The sequence below is a fragment of the Sminthopsis crassicaudata genome, chromosome 3, assembly GCF_048593235.1.
Source record: "Sminthopsis crassicaudata isolate SCR6 chromosome 3, ASM4859323v1, whole genome shotgun sequence".
Lineage (NCBI taxonomy): Eukaryota > Metazoa > Chordata > Mammalia > Dasyuromorphia > Dasyuridae > Sminthopsis > Sminthopsis crassicaudata.
The window spans coordinates 45,944,070-45,958,034 of record NC_133619.1 but is presented as its reverse complement, the minus strand read 5'-3'; the positions used below and the strand labels follow the sequence as shown (position 1 = coordinate 45,958,034).

Genomic DNA, 13,965 nt, shown 5'->3' with positions numbered 1-13,965 from the left:
TTTAGTTACAGCTACTCTCAGGAGCAATGTAGACTCCATGGGAGTTTGACATCTCTACCGTAAACTATTCTCAAAACTGTCAAGTCACTAAAATCATTGTCTGCTCTGATAAAGTGAACCTCTTCATCCAACAGTTCGATAATCATAATCATAATCATAATAATGCTATTACAAGTCCATTCCTTATCTCTAATTTTAATAGAAGATATATACTTTGCAGAATAATAAACTACAAAATGATAGCATATTATCCAACAACAGTTGTATGTTGAGCTCCAAAAAGCTTTGGACTCTACCACTCACAACATGGAATAAGACTGTTGTGGAATTATCTCAGTTATGTCCTAGTTTTCTTTGAGAGTTTCCTTCTCAAGCTCATTTTACAGACAAGGAGACTGAGGCAAAAAGAACTAAATGACTTCAAAATTTCCACAGCAAGAAATATCTTCAAATACAAACTACCATAAGAATTCTGGTTTCAACAAACACATAAAATACATGTAGAGAGAATATATGAAATGTTACAAGATTCTTAACTTCTTTTAAATACCATTTATTATTTAACTAACAAGAAATCAGTGACCTGTCACCTACTAAATTGGTGTTATGACTTTGCAGAAGGCTTGAGCAACCAATGTACCTCAAATCCTCCCTTAACTGAGCTGGACACTTTTAACTATCTCAGACTTACATCAATACCAGAAAGCCTAGAAAAACCTCAATTACTTCATCTCTCAAGGGTAATTTTAGTCCATGAGTTAAGAAATGGTTGAGAACTCAGATGCTGTTCTTGTGTAAACACTGAGCTCTCAAAAAATTAACACAAAGTTCCTGTATTTAGAGAAAAAATGACAGAGTAACTTCAGCCATAAATTATGAGGCACACAGGGTTGAACTCTGGGGGAAAATATTTACAAGGGTAAATTATTAAATTACCTATATAAGATCTGAGCCATTTCTGCTTACTTTTGTCCTCTTCTAATTTTTTTTGTTGTTGTTTTTATTTTGTTTTGCTTCATTTTTAGGATTCTTTTTGGTGATGTCAGAACCTTATGGCAAGCTCCCACAGTACAGAAAACATTTGTTCTTTGCATCTCAGGGATGTAACATAATGTCTACAGTAGCATACCATAAGTAAATTAATCAATAAATAACTACTGAGCTCCTTCTCTTTGTTTTTATCCCCTACATTGATATAGAAGAATACATGGTAGTATTAATAACTTTTGAGTAAAATAATCCAATATTTAACTATGCAACCCAAAGTACGCCAGCTATAGGAGCTCAAAAGAAGGGATGATCAATGAGGGATGAAGTAGTAGGATTAGCAGGCGATATATAATTGGAGTAGACAAAAAGGAGAAAGAAAAAGAAACATTCCAAGTAAACAGAAGGTATGGATAATTCAATTCAACAAACATAATTAGGACATAATCTGAAGTTCATGAAGTGAATTAAAATAAAAAACCTACTCTCAAGGAATTTATTTATAATATCATCTTGGAAGGAATGGAGAATGGAAGAATCAAGGAAAGAGGTGAGAGGGGTAGAGATGGAGAGGAAAGAAATCCAAATAACTAGAATGTAAATTAAATTACAAAATGTACATAGAAGATGTAATAGAGATGAGAACAGAAGTCCAAAAAAAAAGAGGTATCACTTCTAACTTCAAAGGAGGATGAGTATTTATTAGGCAGGCATCTCAAGGAGTTGGAGAAGAGGGTCTTCCAAAGAACAGGATTTCAGTAGATGAAGATGGAGAAAATGCAAATGTACATAAATGATGAGAGAACACATAATTCAAGGTTCTCTTATTAGCAATAATCATGCTTTCTCTTCCTCCATTAGGGACTGTCTCTTTCTTAGAGGTCCAGTAGGTTAACGGATGACATCTTCCAGTTTGTCAGACCAAGTTTAACCTTTTGCCCTACTGACCTAAAGCTAAAGAATTTGGGGTTATTCTGATTAGATTTCAGAGAAAGTTTTGGGTGAAGTAAGCTTCTGTACCATAGAATATACATCCTTTTATCAACAATTTATAATTATTAGCCAGGCAGTTTGGATACTAATAATAGTAAAGACATCCAAACTGTATTTCATTTCATATCACAATGCTACTTCAAAAGACTTTTGTTGAATGAGAAGGAGAGTTGTGGATACTTAAAGAAAACTTCCCTTTAGTAATAAGAAAGGAAGGGAGGGAGGGAGAAAAGTAGGGAGAAAGGGAGGAAGGAAGGGAGGACGGAAGGCAAGGAGAAAATATAAATGATTTTGATTCTTGGATAAGTAGGCAAAGTCTTCAGTCCTCTAGGATGGTCAACCTTTCTAGTTTGCACCCCCTTTTACACTGAGATAAAAGGAACCCTTCAATATCATCTGTAAATGATGACAAAAACAACTAACATACATCAGCAGTCAGCCTTCACAAGGTCTGGCAGCAAGAAGATGCAGAGGATAGGAGGCAGGGCCTACAGTCAGCCATGAGTTCCAGTCCTGACTCAAACACTTATTCTTACCTGTAAGATTTAACTATCAGGATCCATTTCCTTATCTAATTATAACCCTAATTATAGCCCTTATCTCTCTTCCAGGGTTGTTATGAGGATCAAATGAATTAACATGTGCAAAATATTTTGTGAACCTTAAAATATTGAAATGCTCACTTTTATAAATGTATTTATAATCATTTTCACTACCCCAAATGCTATTGCCTTCCTTCACCTGATTATCTCCAATTTATCTTGTATATAGCTTGTTTATACATAGTTAATTGAGTAATAATAGCTAACATTTATATAATGCCTTATATTTCTCTCATTTGATCCTCACAACAGCAGAAGGAACTCTTATTGTGACCCCATTTTTCAGATGTGGAAATTTTAAGACAGAGGTTCAATGACTCTCCTGAAGTCAGCTGCATTTGAATTCAGGTGCTTCCTGATTTCAGGCCCATTCCTAGTGCTATGTATATGCTGTCTGGTGCATTAGAATTGACCTCCACCACTGTGCTACTCAGTTTGGTTGCTCACTTCTTAGACTGTGAGCTCCTTGAAGGGAGGAACTGCACCTAATAAGTATTTAATGTTTATTTTGATCCAATAAACTGCCCATAACAGTAAATCTGGCAGTATCTAACTATGTAAACTATGTCAGCCCAGCCTAGGTAGTTTACTCTGCACAATATGTAGAAATGGTCAGTTTCCCAAAGAATCCCATCTGACCTCATTGGTGGGACTGCTGTTGGTTGGATGATTATAGTTTGACTTTCCTTAGGTTGATACATAAGCACAAGTAGTAATTTTCTTCCAAGACTGTCTGAAAGAACTCTAACCTCTTTCCCAAACTTTTTTTCCTTCCCTCCCCGACAAACTCCATGGTTTTAATTTATAACATCCTTCAAACTGTTCTCCAATCATTCTCCCAGGCCTGGAGCACATTCTTTTTAAATTCAGGATAGAGTAAATACATTTAAATTTTTATCTAATTGGATAGAAGAAAATAATGATATCAACTTTATAATGTAGGAATAACTTTAAAAATAAGACTGATACTTCACACTTCAATGAATTATTTAATGCCAAATTAAAAATCTCACATCCAGCTAACCACTAGTGAACAGATTAGTGAAACCAACACTACCAGTTAATTAACTAGTACTTCAATTAATCATTACTGGAAAAAACAAGTCTTTCTATTTATTATAATATAAATTTCAAAGCTTTATAGGAAAATAGAACTAGGAGGAAAAAGAGAGAATCATATATCATCATTGCTACTTTATTTGCAGAATGAAAAACTGTTCTCACATTTGGAAATCTTAAAATAAGTAAAAGAGAGAAATCAATTTTAAGACTAACCACAGTACATCAAATAGGGAGGCAGCAGAATACAGGGACAGTCAACTAGATTTAAAATCATTTAATAAGAAAAATCTGGCTTCAAATGCTGTGTCTATGACCACAAGTCAAAGAGTAAAAATATAATAGTTTTCAATGTGCCAATCCAAGCGATAACATATTTTATACTTGTTTTAGGGATCTGCGTTTGCAGCCAAATTCCTGCGATTGACTAACTTCTGATATTATCAGCATACTTTTAATTCCCAACTGGTCTGTTCTGCAGTGCCCACAACTAACAGTTTATTTAGTGACAAATAAATATTATCATGTCAATTAGTTTGTGTCATGAACAAATAAATACTGCAGAGAAGTTTGAGGTTTACAAGGAGTTTTATTCATCATGCCTCATGAAATAAGCAGTAAAAATGTTACTATTTCTATTTTACAGATAAGTGAACAGATTCTATAAATTTTAATGAATTGTCCAGGGTTATATGTCAAAACTAGGATTAGATCTCATATTTCTCTAAGTAAAAGTTGAAATTTCTCTTCAACTTCAAAAAAAAAAGATATCCCAATATTCTGTAATGAGAGTTAACTACTTATAAATTTTTACTTAATGAAGAAAGTATCAGATATCAGGGAGAAGATTATCTATATGAATAAACAAATATTTTCTTATGAGAGTTATATATGTGTGCTAATGTACATATTACCCTCTTAAAATTTAATTACAATCAATGTATTTTAAAATAAGCCTTCTCCCTCCTTCCCACAAATCACCTCATGCAAGTTTTATTGTTCTGCAGAGAGAACTGTTTCTGTTTGGATGATATAAGCTGCCCTCCACAAAATCTTGATGCTATTTCATTAGGGTTTGGCTCGTTGCTGTTGCTGTTTGTTCTTCATTCTCGAAGAAGACTAAGACATCAGGGAAGGGATGCTATCACATGCAAGAGAGAGGACTGTGTAAAATCAGCAATCTCACTTTCTTGTCCAGAGCCATCTGAGTCCAGTGGCCAGATAAAAGTAAAGACAACTAGAGAGGGCACTAGATGCAGCAGAAGATTTTTTTTAAAAAGGTTTTTAACAGGTCTCAGGTTAGGAACTGACAGCACAAAGACCTTTAACAACTTCCAGCAAGGAGGATTCTGACACTCACACCCATCAAAGTCAGTTACCTACCAAAAAAAAAAAAATCACTATAACAAATGCTAGCTGGGGATGAAAATCTCAAACTAGAAGCTGTCAAAAAAGAGATTTCCTTTTTGTTCTATACTCCCTGATGGGCCTAACTTGCTTTCTGTTAGATTTTACAAAGTTAATTTTAAAAGCTCCTTTTTTATTCATTTTAAATAATTAATGCTTTCAATAACCTAACATATTTGGAAACAAAAACAGTAGTATTTGCAAAGCCTATTCTCAAATATGATCTTTACTTTGTTTTAACATAGTACAATAACTATAATAAAAACTTTTTTTTGATAAAGTATTCAGGATATCTAATAGGTGATGATCATAAGCATTACCAAATTAGAAACCAACCAAGCAAATGAATTAAATTCTAAGGCAATATATGTTTAATTTTAATGAAACTCTTATTCATTTTCAAAATTTAGCAATATATAACATATAACAATCACTAATATGTAATTCCTGTTACACAGAAAAAGCCTAACAAACATATAGCTGTTGTTTGTGTTTGTTAGGCTTTGTTACTCTGTGTAACAGAAGTTACATATCAGTGATTATTATCCTTTATTCTCATAGAGATCAATTATATGAGGGAGGTGACGCCATGACATGCAAATGAATTGGATATAAGTGAGGGAGGGCTGTGTAAAATCACCGGCCTCACTTTCCCCTCCAGAGCCATCTGGGTCCAGTGACCAAAGATCAAGATGTACTGGAGATGGTCCTGGATGCAATGGGAGACTTAGCCTTTTTAAAGAAAGGTTTTTAACAGGTCTCAGCCTGACTGAGGCCAGACCATTCAGTGATTAAAGCTAGGTAGCGAATGAAGCAAATAATGGCCTTTCACCAAGTTAAAAAGCAAATAAATAACAGTAAACATTTAATAAATGCTTGCTGACTTAATCAAAGGCTTTGCAAATTAAATATTTTTCCAGTAATATTTGTTCAGTCCTTAACTACTTCCTAAATGGCTATCATTTAAGATCATAAATCACTAAAACAAAGCTGGGATGAAAACTAAAAAGGGAAAGGGAGGTATTGAAGTCAACCCCTTTTTTATTTTTACAGAGGAGAAAATTAATTACCTAGTGTCATTGTTAAGGGCCAGCTTGACTTGTACCCTATTAGTTCAGACTGATGTCAGAAATGAGACACTTGTAGGTCAGTTAACAGTTAACAAAAGTAGGTTTAAAGATTAGTCCAGAACTTGACTGGAGTAGACATTATCCTGCTCCTTCTTTCAACCTCCAGATAGAAACTCACCTGATCAACAAAGTGGGGTCACAATCCCAGGTGGGTGGGCCTTTTAATGCCCTCACCTGACCAGGAACCCATATTAATGTAACCAGGGGCTTCCAGGGAAGGACAACTTTATTGCCTTTCAGGGGGAAAAAAAAAAAAACAACTATACAACTACCCTCACTCAGAAGCAATCTGGCAAACAAACAGTGGTCTTTTTACAGTCATACAGATTAGACTCCAAGCTCAGATAACCATCATTGCTCCACTATATTATTCAATACCAGTGTTTTGATTCCAGTGGAATAATACAAGAATGGTCAAGTTGTAGTCCCTGATTTCTTTAATCTCACAGCCTAGCAGGGGAAAATTAACAAAATATATCATTTTCTATTACAATCAAAACAAAACTGAAATTTCTTTATCCTTAGTAAAGACACCCAATTGTAAATCTCTAGACAAGAGGGTCTCAACCACTTTTTGGCTCAGTCTGATGATACCTAAGAGCCCCTTTGAGCAGTTTGGTGATATCTATGAATCTCTTCTCAAAATAATGTTTTTAATAAATAAAATAAAATATATAAGATTACAAAGTAAATCAATATATTAAAATAGTCATTAAAATTTTTAAAATAAGTTTATGACTCCAGGTTAAGAATCTCTCCTCTAAAGGGTAAGGGATAGACTGTTTTATGATGCCTCTATTCTGGGCATCTAATGCATAATAATTTGCTTAATCAAGGTATTGATGATGATGAATCTACACAGTTGAAACATATTGGTCTGGAACAAGGTTCATCATTTTTCCTATTATAGGAACCAAGGTTAAAGGAAGAAAACTCAAATTTTTTCTTTGCTCTGCAATTTTGGAAAAACAATACTAAGAATCAACCCTTCTTCCACCGTTTTCTCTCATATCCCAACTGTAGAAAGAACTTCTTTAGATTTCTTTTTCCTGTACAAATTAAACACACACACACACACACACACACACACACACACACACACACACACACAGGACTAAATGTGCTTTAGCCTGTATTTTAATCATAAATAAGAAGAAAACCTTGACTAGAATTAATATAAATGCCATTAACTGAAAAACTTTTGGTTATTGTAATAAAATTAATGCCTAATGTTTATATAAAGATTTAGCCTATGAAAAGCACTTTACGTACCTCATATCATTTAAACTTCACAACTGTAGAAGCTTAGATTCTATAAATTGGTCACCAATATTAATAGGAAGGACTTTTCAAAATTGAAATTGTGAAACCTTTTTAAAATGGTTAAAAATACTTTAAGTGTTTTAAAAGGGCAAGCGAATGTCAAAAACATTAGAGCTACATAAGTAAAGCATATAATATAACTACAAACAGATCCTGTGAATTACAAAGATCATTAATTCAATAACCTTCCTTCTGTCATATAATTTGTAGACACATCAATAGCATTATCATCAAACACAAAGAATAGTGATTCTGGGTATCATGAATAAAGGCAGAACAAGGATTAATACTGAATAAGATGGGAAAACAATTAAGTTGTTCATTAAACAGGATGCTGTCTTCATTTTTCTGTCTAAGGATGGGTAACTTAGCTTAAACAAGACCCTGTACTTTGATCACTGTTCTCATTAACCCAGATCATACTAACTGAAGCTATTTCCTTGCAATAAATTCGCGCTTATGAGATTAAAATAAATGTGTGAAATTTAGAAACAATTTTACTAAAAGGCAGTTCTGACTCCTAAAGACCCAAAAGAACTCAGTTTATACTAATTATGAGGGTGATGATAAAGACCCTAACTGATCTTGCTTGATAGAACACTGGCCCATATTAACCTAATTTTTTTTTTTTATTAGACTTAAATCCTTTGAGCCTCCTCTTACCCAGAGATTGAATCAAATCTCCCTTTCAGAAGATGAAAGAGACATTATGTTTGAATGCTGAAAGTCATCAGAAGCATTAGAGAAACCCAAAATGAAAAACAGGCCTTCTAATTGCCCAGAGCCAAAATGCTACCGTCAAGATCAGTACTACTAAACTTTTTTTCCCCCAAAAAATAGCAACAAACATTAAAGTTAAAGAACAGCAGCTCAAGAGGAGTTCTTTTTCTAAGTTCCATTCTTCCTTCAAATTAAAATATTTTCCTTCTCTTTACTGATTTTTGTTTCCAATTTTAACTTAGCACTATTTGGTCTTTGATTTGCCCTCTATGTTCTTCATTCCCATATAGCCATCAAAATAATTTACATATCCAGAGTCAAGAATTTTAAGAAGAGATTAAAGTGGATGGGAGGGAGAGGGAATTTAATCATCAGAAAGGAACTACTACATCAAAGACTATTTCTGTTTTTATAGCCATATTTCTTAATTTAGGTTGACAGAAAACACTAGTACACATTGCTCTACCTACAGAAAAAAATATAAGAATAAAACATGGTGACGTGGACAAAGCTGGTCTAGCAAATCAGTTCTCCAAACTCCTCCTCTTGGCTCCATGCCATCAGCACAAATGACGGATAGGCGCTGAAACATGGGGCTCTTTAGATCCCCTTTCTCTTACTGGAAACCCTTCAAATCTTAATTGCCAATTTTCATTAATAAGTTTGAGCAAGCCTTTTTTTTTCTTCCCTCTCAAAGGGGTTAGATTCAATGATCTCTAAGATTTCTTCCAGCTTTAAATGTCTGTGGTTCTAAGCATATTACTTCATATTTTAAAGTGTATGAACTTGATTTGAAAGAAATGTTTGAAATTCTTTCATTTTGTTCTAAACATTTGTTCTACAAAACATAGTGAAGATGGGTGAGCAAGTGAATATACATGATGAGACACAGGACATAGGAAACATGTTTCCGATGCTTTATCTGAATGAAAAGCCTGGAGAGAGCAAGAAAGATGGAAGCGGAGCCTGCCCCAGTGAGAGTCTGGAAAAATGTTGAAATTAATTCTTATATATCATACTTATAAAAAATTTCTGAAAGAAATATCATTGGTTATTATTGATATTCATGATAACCCACATTTACACAGTTTGGTGTTTATAAAGGACCTTACTTGATTTGATCTTGGAAGACAATCCAATGAAATGATACAGTTGCTATCAAAGGTATTTTACAGATGAATAAGAGATATTTTACAGATGAGTAAGCCAAGGTTGAGAAAAAAATGAGTGATTTTCCTGCAGTCATGCAAGACTTTCAATAAATTCAACATAAAACTGCTCATACAATCAGTCAGCCACTCACAGCACTGAAGTCAATAGTTAGAGGACTCTACAATTGAATAAATGTAAAAGAACAGGACATATTCTAATATAGGGGATGGGGAAATATAATGTTTGCTTTAAAAATTATTTTTATCTGTCCTATGATACTATAGAACCATGGAACATTATATGTGGAAGTGAACATCTCACCGGACCTGTTTATTTTACATGTAAGAGATGTCTAAAATAAATCTTAGAGTAATTTGAGGGGTCAAAAAAAGGAAAAGACAAAATCATATCCATCTAAAACATATTCTATATTCAAGATCCAGGATTAATTCCATTTTGAGAGAGAGTAGGAAAAGAGGTACAATTTCTAAATCTATTTAATTATCTAGCTCTCATCCAATCATGTATACTAAAAGTATGCCCTAGGAGAAAATGGAATGCAATGGACTTTGTACAAGTTGTATTAGTGCGTACTTTCTTTTTATAATTCATCAAACTATTTGTTAATATAATACTATATATGTAATATTTTGGATAAAACATATTTTTCTTCAGTGGCTACTGTTACAAATTGTGCTTTATAAAATTAATAATTTTCCTGGATGCTGAACCATTTTCTGAATAAATTCTTACCAATTGTTAGATTTTTAACATGTTGTAAACACATTCAGTATCTTTGAAAAGCCCTCATTTCTGAAATTTCTTTGCTCTGGGTATACTAACCTAATATAATTTAATGAGTTATTACAGTGGGATTAAAAAAATCTGGATGTCTCTCTAAAGTTCATTAAGTCACGGGGCTAGCTGCCCACCTTGAGTTAGGAAGTCTGAGTTCAAATCCTACCCATGATTTCAAGCAAGTCATTTAACTCCTCTTTTCTTCAATTTCATTATCTGTAAAATGGGGAGAATAATAGCACCTACCTCTTAGCATTGTTATAAGGACCAAAGGAGACGATATTTGTAAAATGTTGAGCATAGTAGCTAGCATATAAGTAAGCTCTCTATAAACGTAAATTGTAATTGTTATATAGAAGGGGAAGGAGGGGGAAAAGGGGAATAAATGAGAACATTGGGGGAAAGGTGATTAATTTTGACCAGACTAATGAATCCAGAAACTGAAGCAAAGGGATTTTTTAACAAAAAACAAATTCCCCTCAAAAAAAAACCCAAACAAAAAACCCATAGATATAGATCCATATGCATATGTATGCATATACTTATATACATATACATATATACTCAAATAGCTATATATGAAAGTTTCTGTATATAATATATGTATATTTGTATATAATATATGGATAGATATGCATATATATATACACAACAGAATCATAGATCATTATATTTGAAAGTTAAGATCTAACTACTTGCATATATACATGAATATTATATATTACATATATACAGATGTCTACATATATGCACATACAGATGTATTTATATAGTGATAAAGAGACCATGAAAACGGTGATAATGCATAAGCAACAGATTGTATTGAATAGAGTTTAAATGTGTTGTAAATCTGAGACTCTGTAAAGTGGTTTGTTCTTTCTCAAATTAACTCCAATATAACAATTCTCCATCTGAACTTCTGAAGGAGTCTACCTGTAAACCTTATGTTTAAAGACTGATACATTTTCATATGAAAACTCGATTTAGATTTATGAAAGATTCAGAAACCTAATTAGAAACTGCCACATACAACTGTTGAGGAGGGAGGGGGATGGAGGGAGGGGTGATTTTTAACTCAAGGAGCTTTCAGAGAGAAGCTAGAGTCCCTGAGGGCAAACAAAGCTGGCACTGTGGGTCAGGAATGTGGAAAGAAGAACAGTTTAGTTCATTCATGTCTTCAGGATGCTTTGCAAAGGAAGGAAAAAAAAAAAAAAAGTGGCTGCAGTATGGATTAGCCCAGATACTACCTACTACTCACTAAAGCCAACCCTGAAATTACAATTTCCTTCCTCATGTTGAAAGACTGCTTCAGCAGACAAGAGCCCTTATTAACTTCCATAAAAGAGAGGGCCAAAAATTATTACCAGATTTTTTTTTTAAGGAGTGTTTTCAAATGAGATCTAATTTCAGAAATGGATCGGAGTTCCAAGTTGGAGTTTGGAGGTGCTGCATAAAGTCAGGGAACTCCTCTGATTTCACATCCCCAACAAACGGTACAGGGATGTGTTTTGACAAACATGTGCTGGGCGCTTCCCTTTAAACTGGATGAATGCAAAAAGTTTCATTTTACATGGGCTGGACTGGATTCTTCGCTTGTAATCCAGCTCCTGTGAACAAGGAGAGCAGCAGGGAAAGAATTAGAGAGAGGAGAGGAGAAAGAGAAAATGAGAAGCTATAATTCAAGCCTTGGAAAAGACATAAAATAAAGGTGGGAGGGAGGAAGGAAAGGGGACAGAGCCTCCACTGAAGCCAGCTGGTCCCCAAGGAGCGAAACCGCGGCGGCTAGGTGGTGGGAAGCGGGGCAGCCTAACAGAAAACAAGCACTGTTGTGAGGGTTGTTCTTGGCTGGGGCTAAGTGTTACAGGCTGCTTCCTGGGGCGCAGGGGGAGGAATGTGTCACCATCAATCAGCCCATTGATCTCCAAATTTAAGGCAGGGTGAGGCGCACACAATAAGGAGAAAGAGGGGTTTCCAGCTAGTTACCCCAAGATTAAAAAAGAAAGCAGAGGAAGAAAGGACCAGATAGAAGCAAGTGCGTCCAGAAGACCAGGAGAGGGATGGAGAGCCCCTAGCAGTTCCCTCCAGGCAAAGTGTATTTTACTTAAAGCTGCAACATCTGGGGCCAGGTTTCCCAGGGGCGAAGAGAGAAGCGAGGGGACCGACGTGGACCTCACCTAGAGGAGTGGGGAGGTGAAATCCATCCCACCCATCACCACGCGAAAACTCCCTCCGAAGCAGGCCCTCGGCAGCAGCCGGGGCATGTCCCGCGGCCGGGGAAGCCGGAAAGGTGTACGCACTAGCTTCCCTTCCCCCAGGAGCGCTCACCTGAGGGGATATTAGACGGCTTCAGGTCTTCCACAGCAGTGAAGGGCTTCACGAGGTACAAGGAGAGCACCAGGAGGAGGATGGGGGGCTTGAGCTTGTCTCTCGCCATCTTCACCCCTCGGGATCAGAGGTCCAGCTCGGATCTGCGAGGAGCAGCCGGAGCAGCCCGGGAGCTCTCCTACGCCCCCCTACTCCCCTAGTCTGGTGTACTTCTCGCGAGACAAGGTCCCCCCACTCCACCCCACCCCCAGGTCCGCCAGTCGGCGGGTCTGACAGCTGCGGGCGTCCAGCTGCTCGGCCTCTGGGTGGGGTGCTAGAGGCGGGCTGCAAACGTCGCCCACCCCGCGGATCAGGAGTCGCGCGTGGAGAGATGCAGAATGGGAAGGGGGAGTGCAGAATATGGGGGGACGGGCGGGTAGGTAGACGGATGACTCAGTCCTGTCTGCAAAAAGTAGGCCTATCAGCCCCAGCCCTGCGGGGTGCAATAGGCAAAGGAGAGCTTCCCAGTCTGCTGCGGGAAGGTGACTTATAACTTTGCCGGGCGGGGATGGGAGGGGTCAGAGGCTGGACTGCCCATCCATCCCCTTCCCCTCCCCTTCCCCGTCCCGTCCACCTCCTCCCTCCCGGCTATTGGCCGCCGGACTGACACTGAAGCGTCTGTGCAAGTTTCCCCGGGTGCGCGCCTGGGCGGTCGGTGGGTGGGTGGGTGTGGGGCACGTCTGTCTCCCTCCCATTCACTTTCCATTCCCCACGTCTGGGTTGTGTTTGCTCACTGTAGACACTATTTAAAGAGCCGGCGGGAGCTACGTGTAGCGGCGCACGCAGACCTGCCTGAACCCGGGAAAACAATTCTGAATGCCTGAGGAGGGGAGTGAAAAGGGGGGAGGGGGGAGAGAGCTAAGGGTAACTAGGGACTGGCTTCTCTCCAGCTCTGTACAAGTGACATCAGACTGGAACTTCACACTTTCTGGTCCTTGCACGCCTATACTGGACCAGAATTCAGAACGGGTCTTTTTTTTTTTTTTTTTTTTTTTTTTTTTTTTAATCTCTCTCCTTTTTCAAATGAGGAAACTGAGGTCCAGAGAGATGAATCAACCTGCCCAAAGCCAAGTCAGCATTTGAATTCAGTCTTAACTCCTAAACCAGGACTTTTTGCACGCGTCCATTCCGGTATCCAGTCCTAGCAACTTAATCTGAACTGGGACCCCTATAATCTGCAGACTTTGAGAAAGAACGATTCTCATTAATCCGGGGAGCAAAATTTTATCATCCTAAAAAAGTAAACGTTTGACTTGTATTTACATCCGTAGAAAATGAATTTTATTGTCTCGTGAACATTTTTTTTCTTCCAAATCTGTCTGTCCTCAAGAAGAAGACTTACATATATTGAGGTTTTGAACTCTGGAATCTCTTGGACCTTTTCAGTTCTTTGTGGAAAATTTCTCCAAAAGGGAACAGTCACCTGGAGC

At 36.9% G+C, this 13,965-nt stretch overlaps 1 protein-coding gene across 2 annotated transcripts in view; it reads right to left on the bottom strand.

Moving 5' to 3' along the window:
- Positions 1-13,254, bottom strand: part of PLOD2 (procollagen-lysine,2-oxoglutarate 5-dioxygenase 2) — a 101,702-nt gene extending 88,448 nt beyond the window's left edge. Inside the window, exon 1 of one of the 2 annotated variants that reach the window (XM_074298400.1) lies at positions 12,497-13,254. In XM_074298400.1, the coding sequence (XP_074154501.1) occupies positions 12,497-12,605 (109 nt within the window). In that variant the 5' untranslated portion in view covers positions 12,606-13,254. The remainder of the gene's footprint in view (positions 1-12,496) is intronic. The other variant, XM_074298401.1, reaches the window with a different exon arrangement.
- Positions 13,255-13,965: the final 711 nt, after the last annotated feature.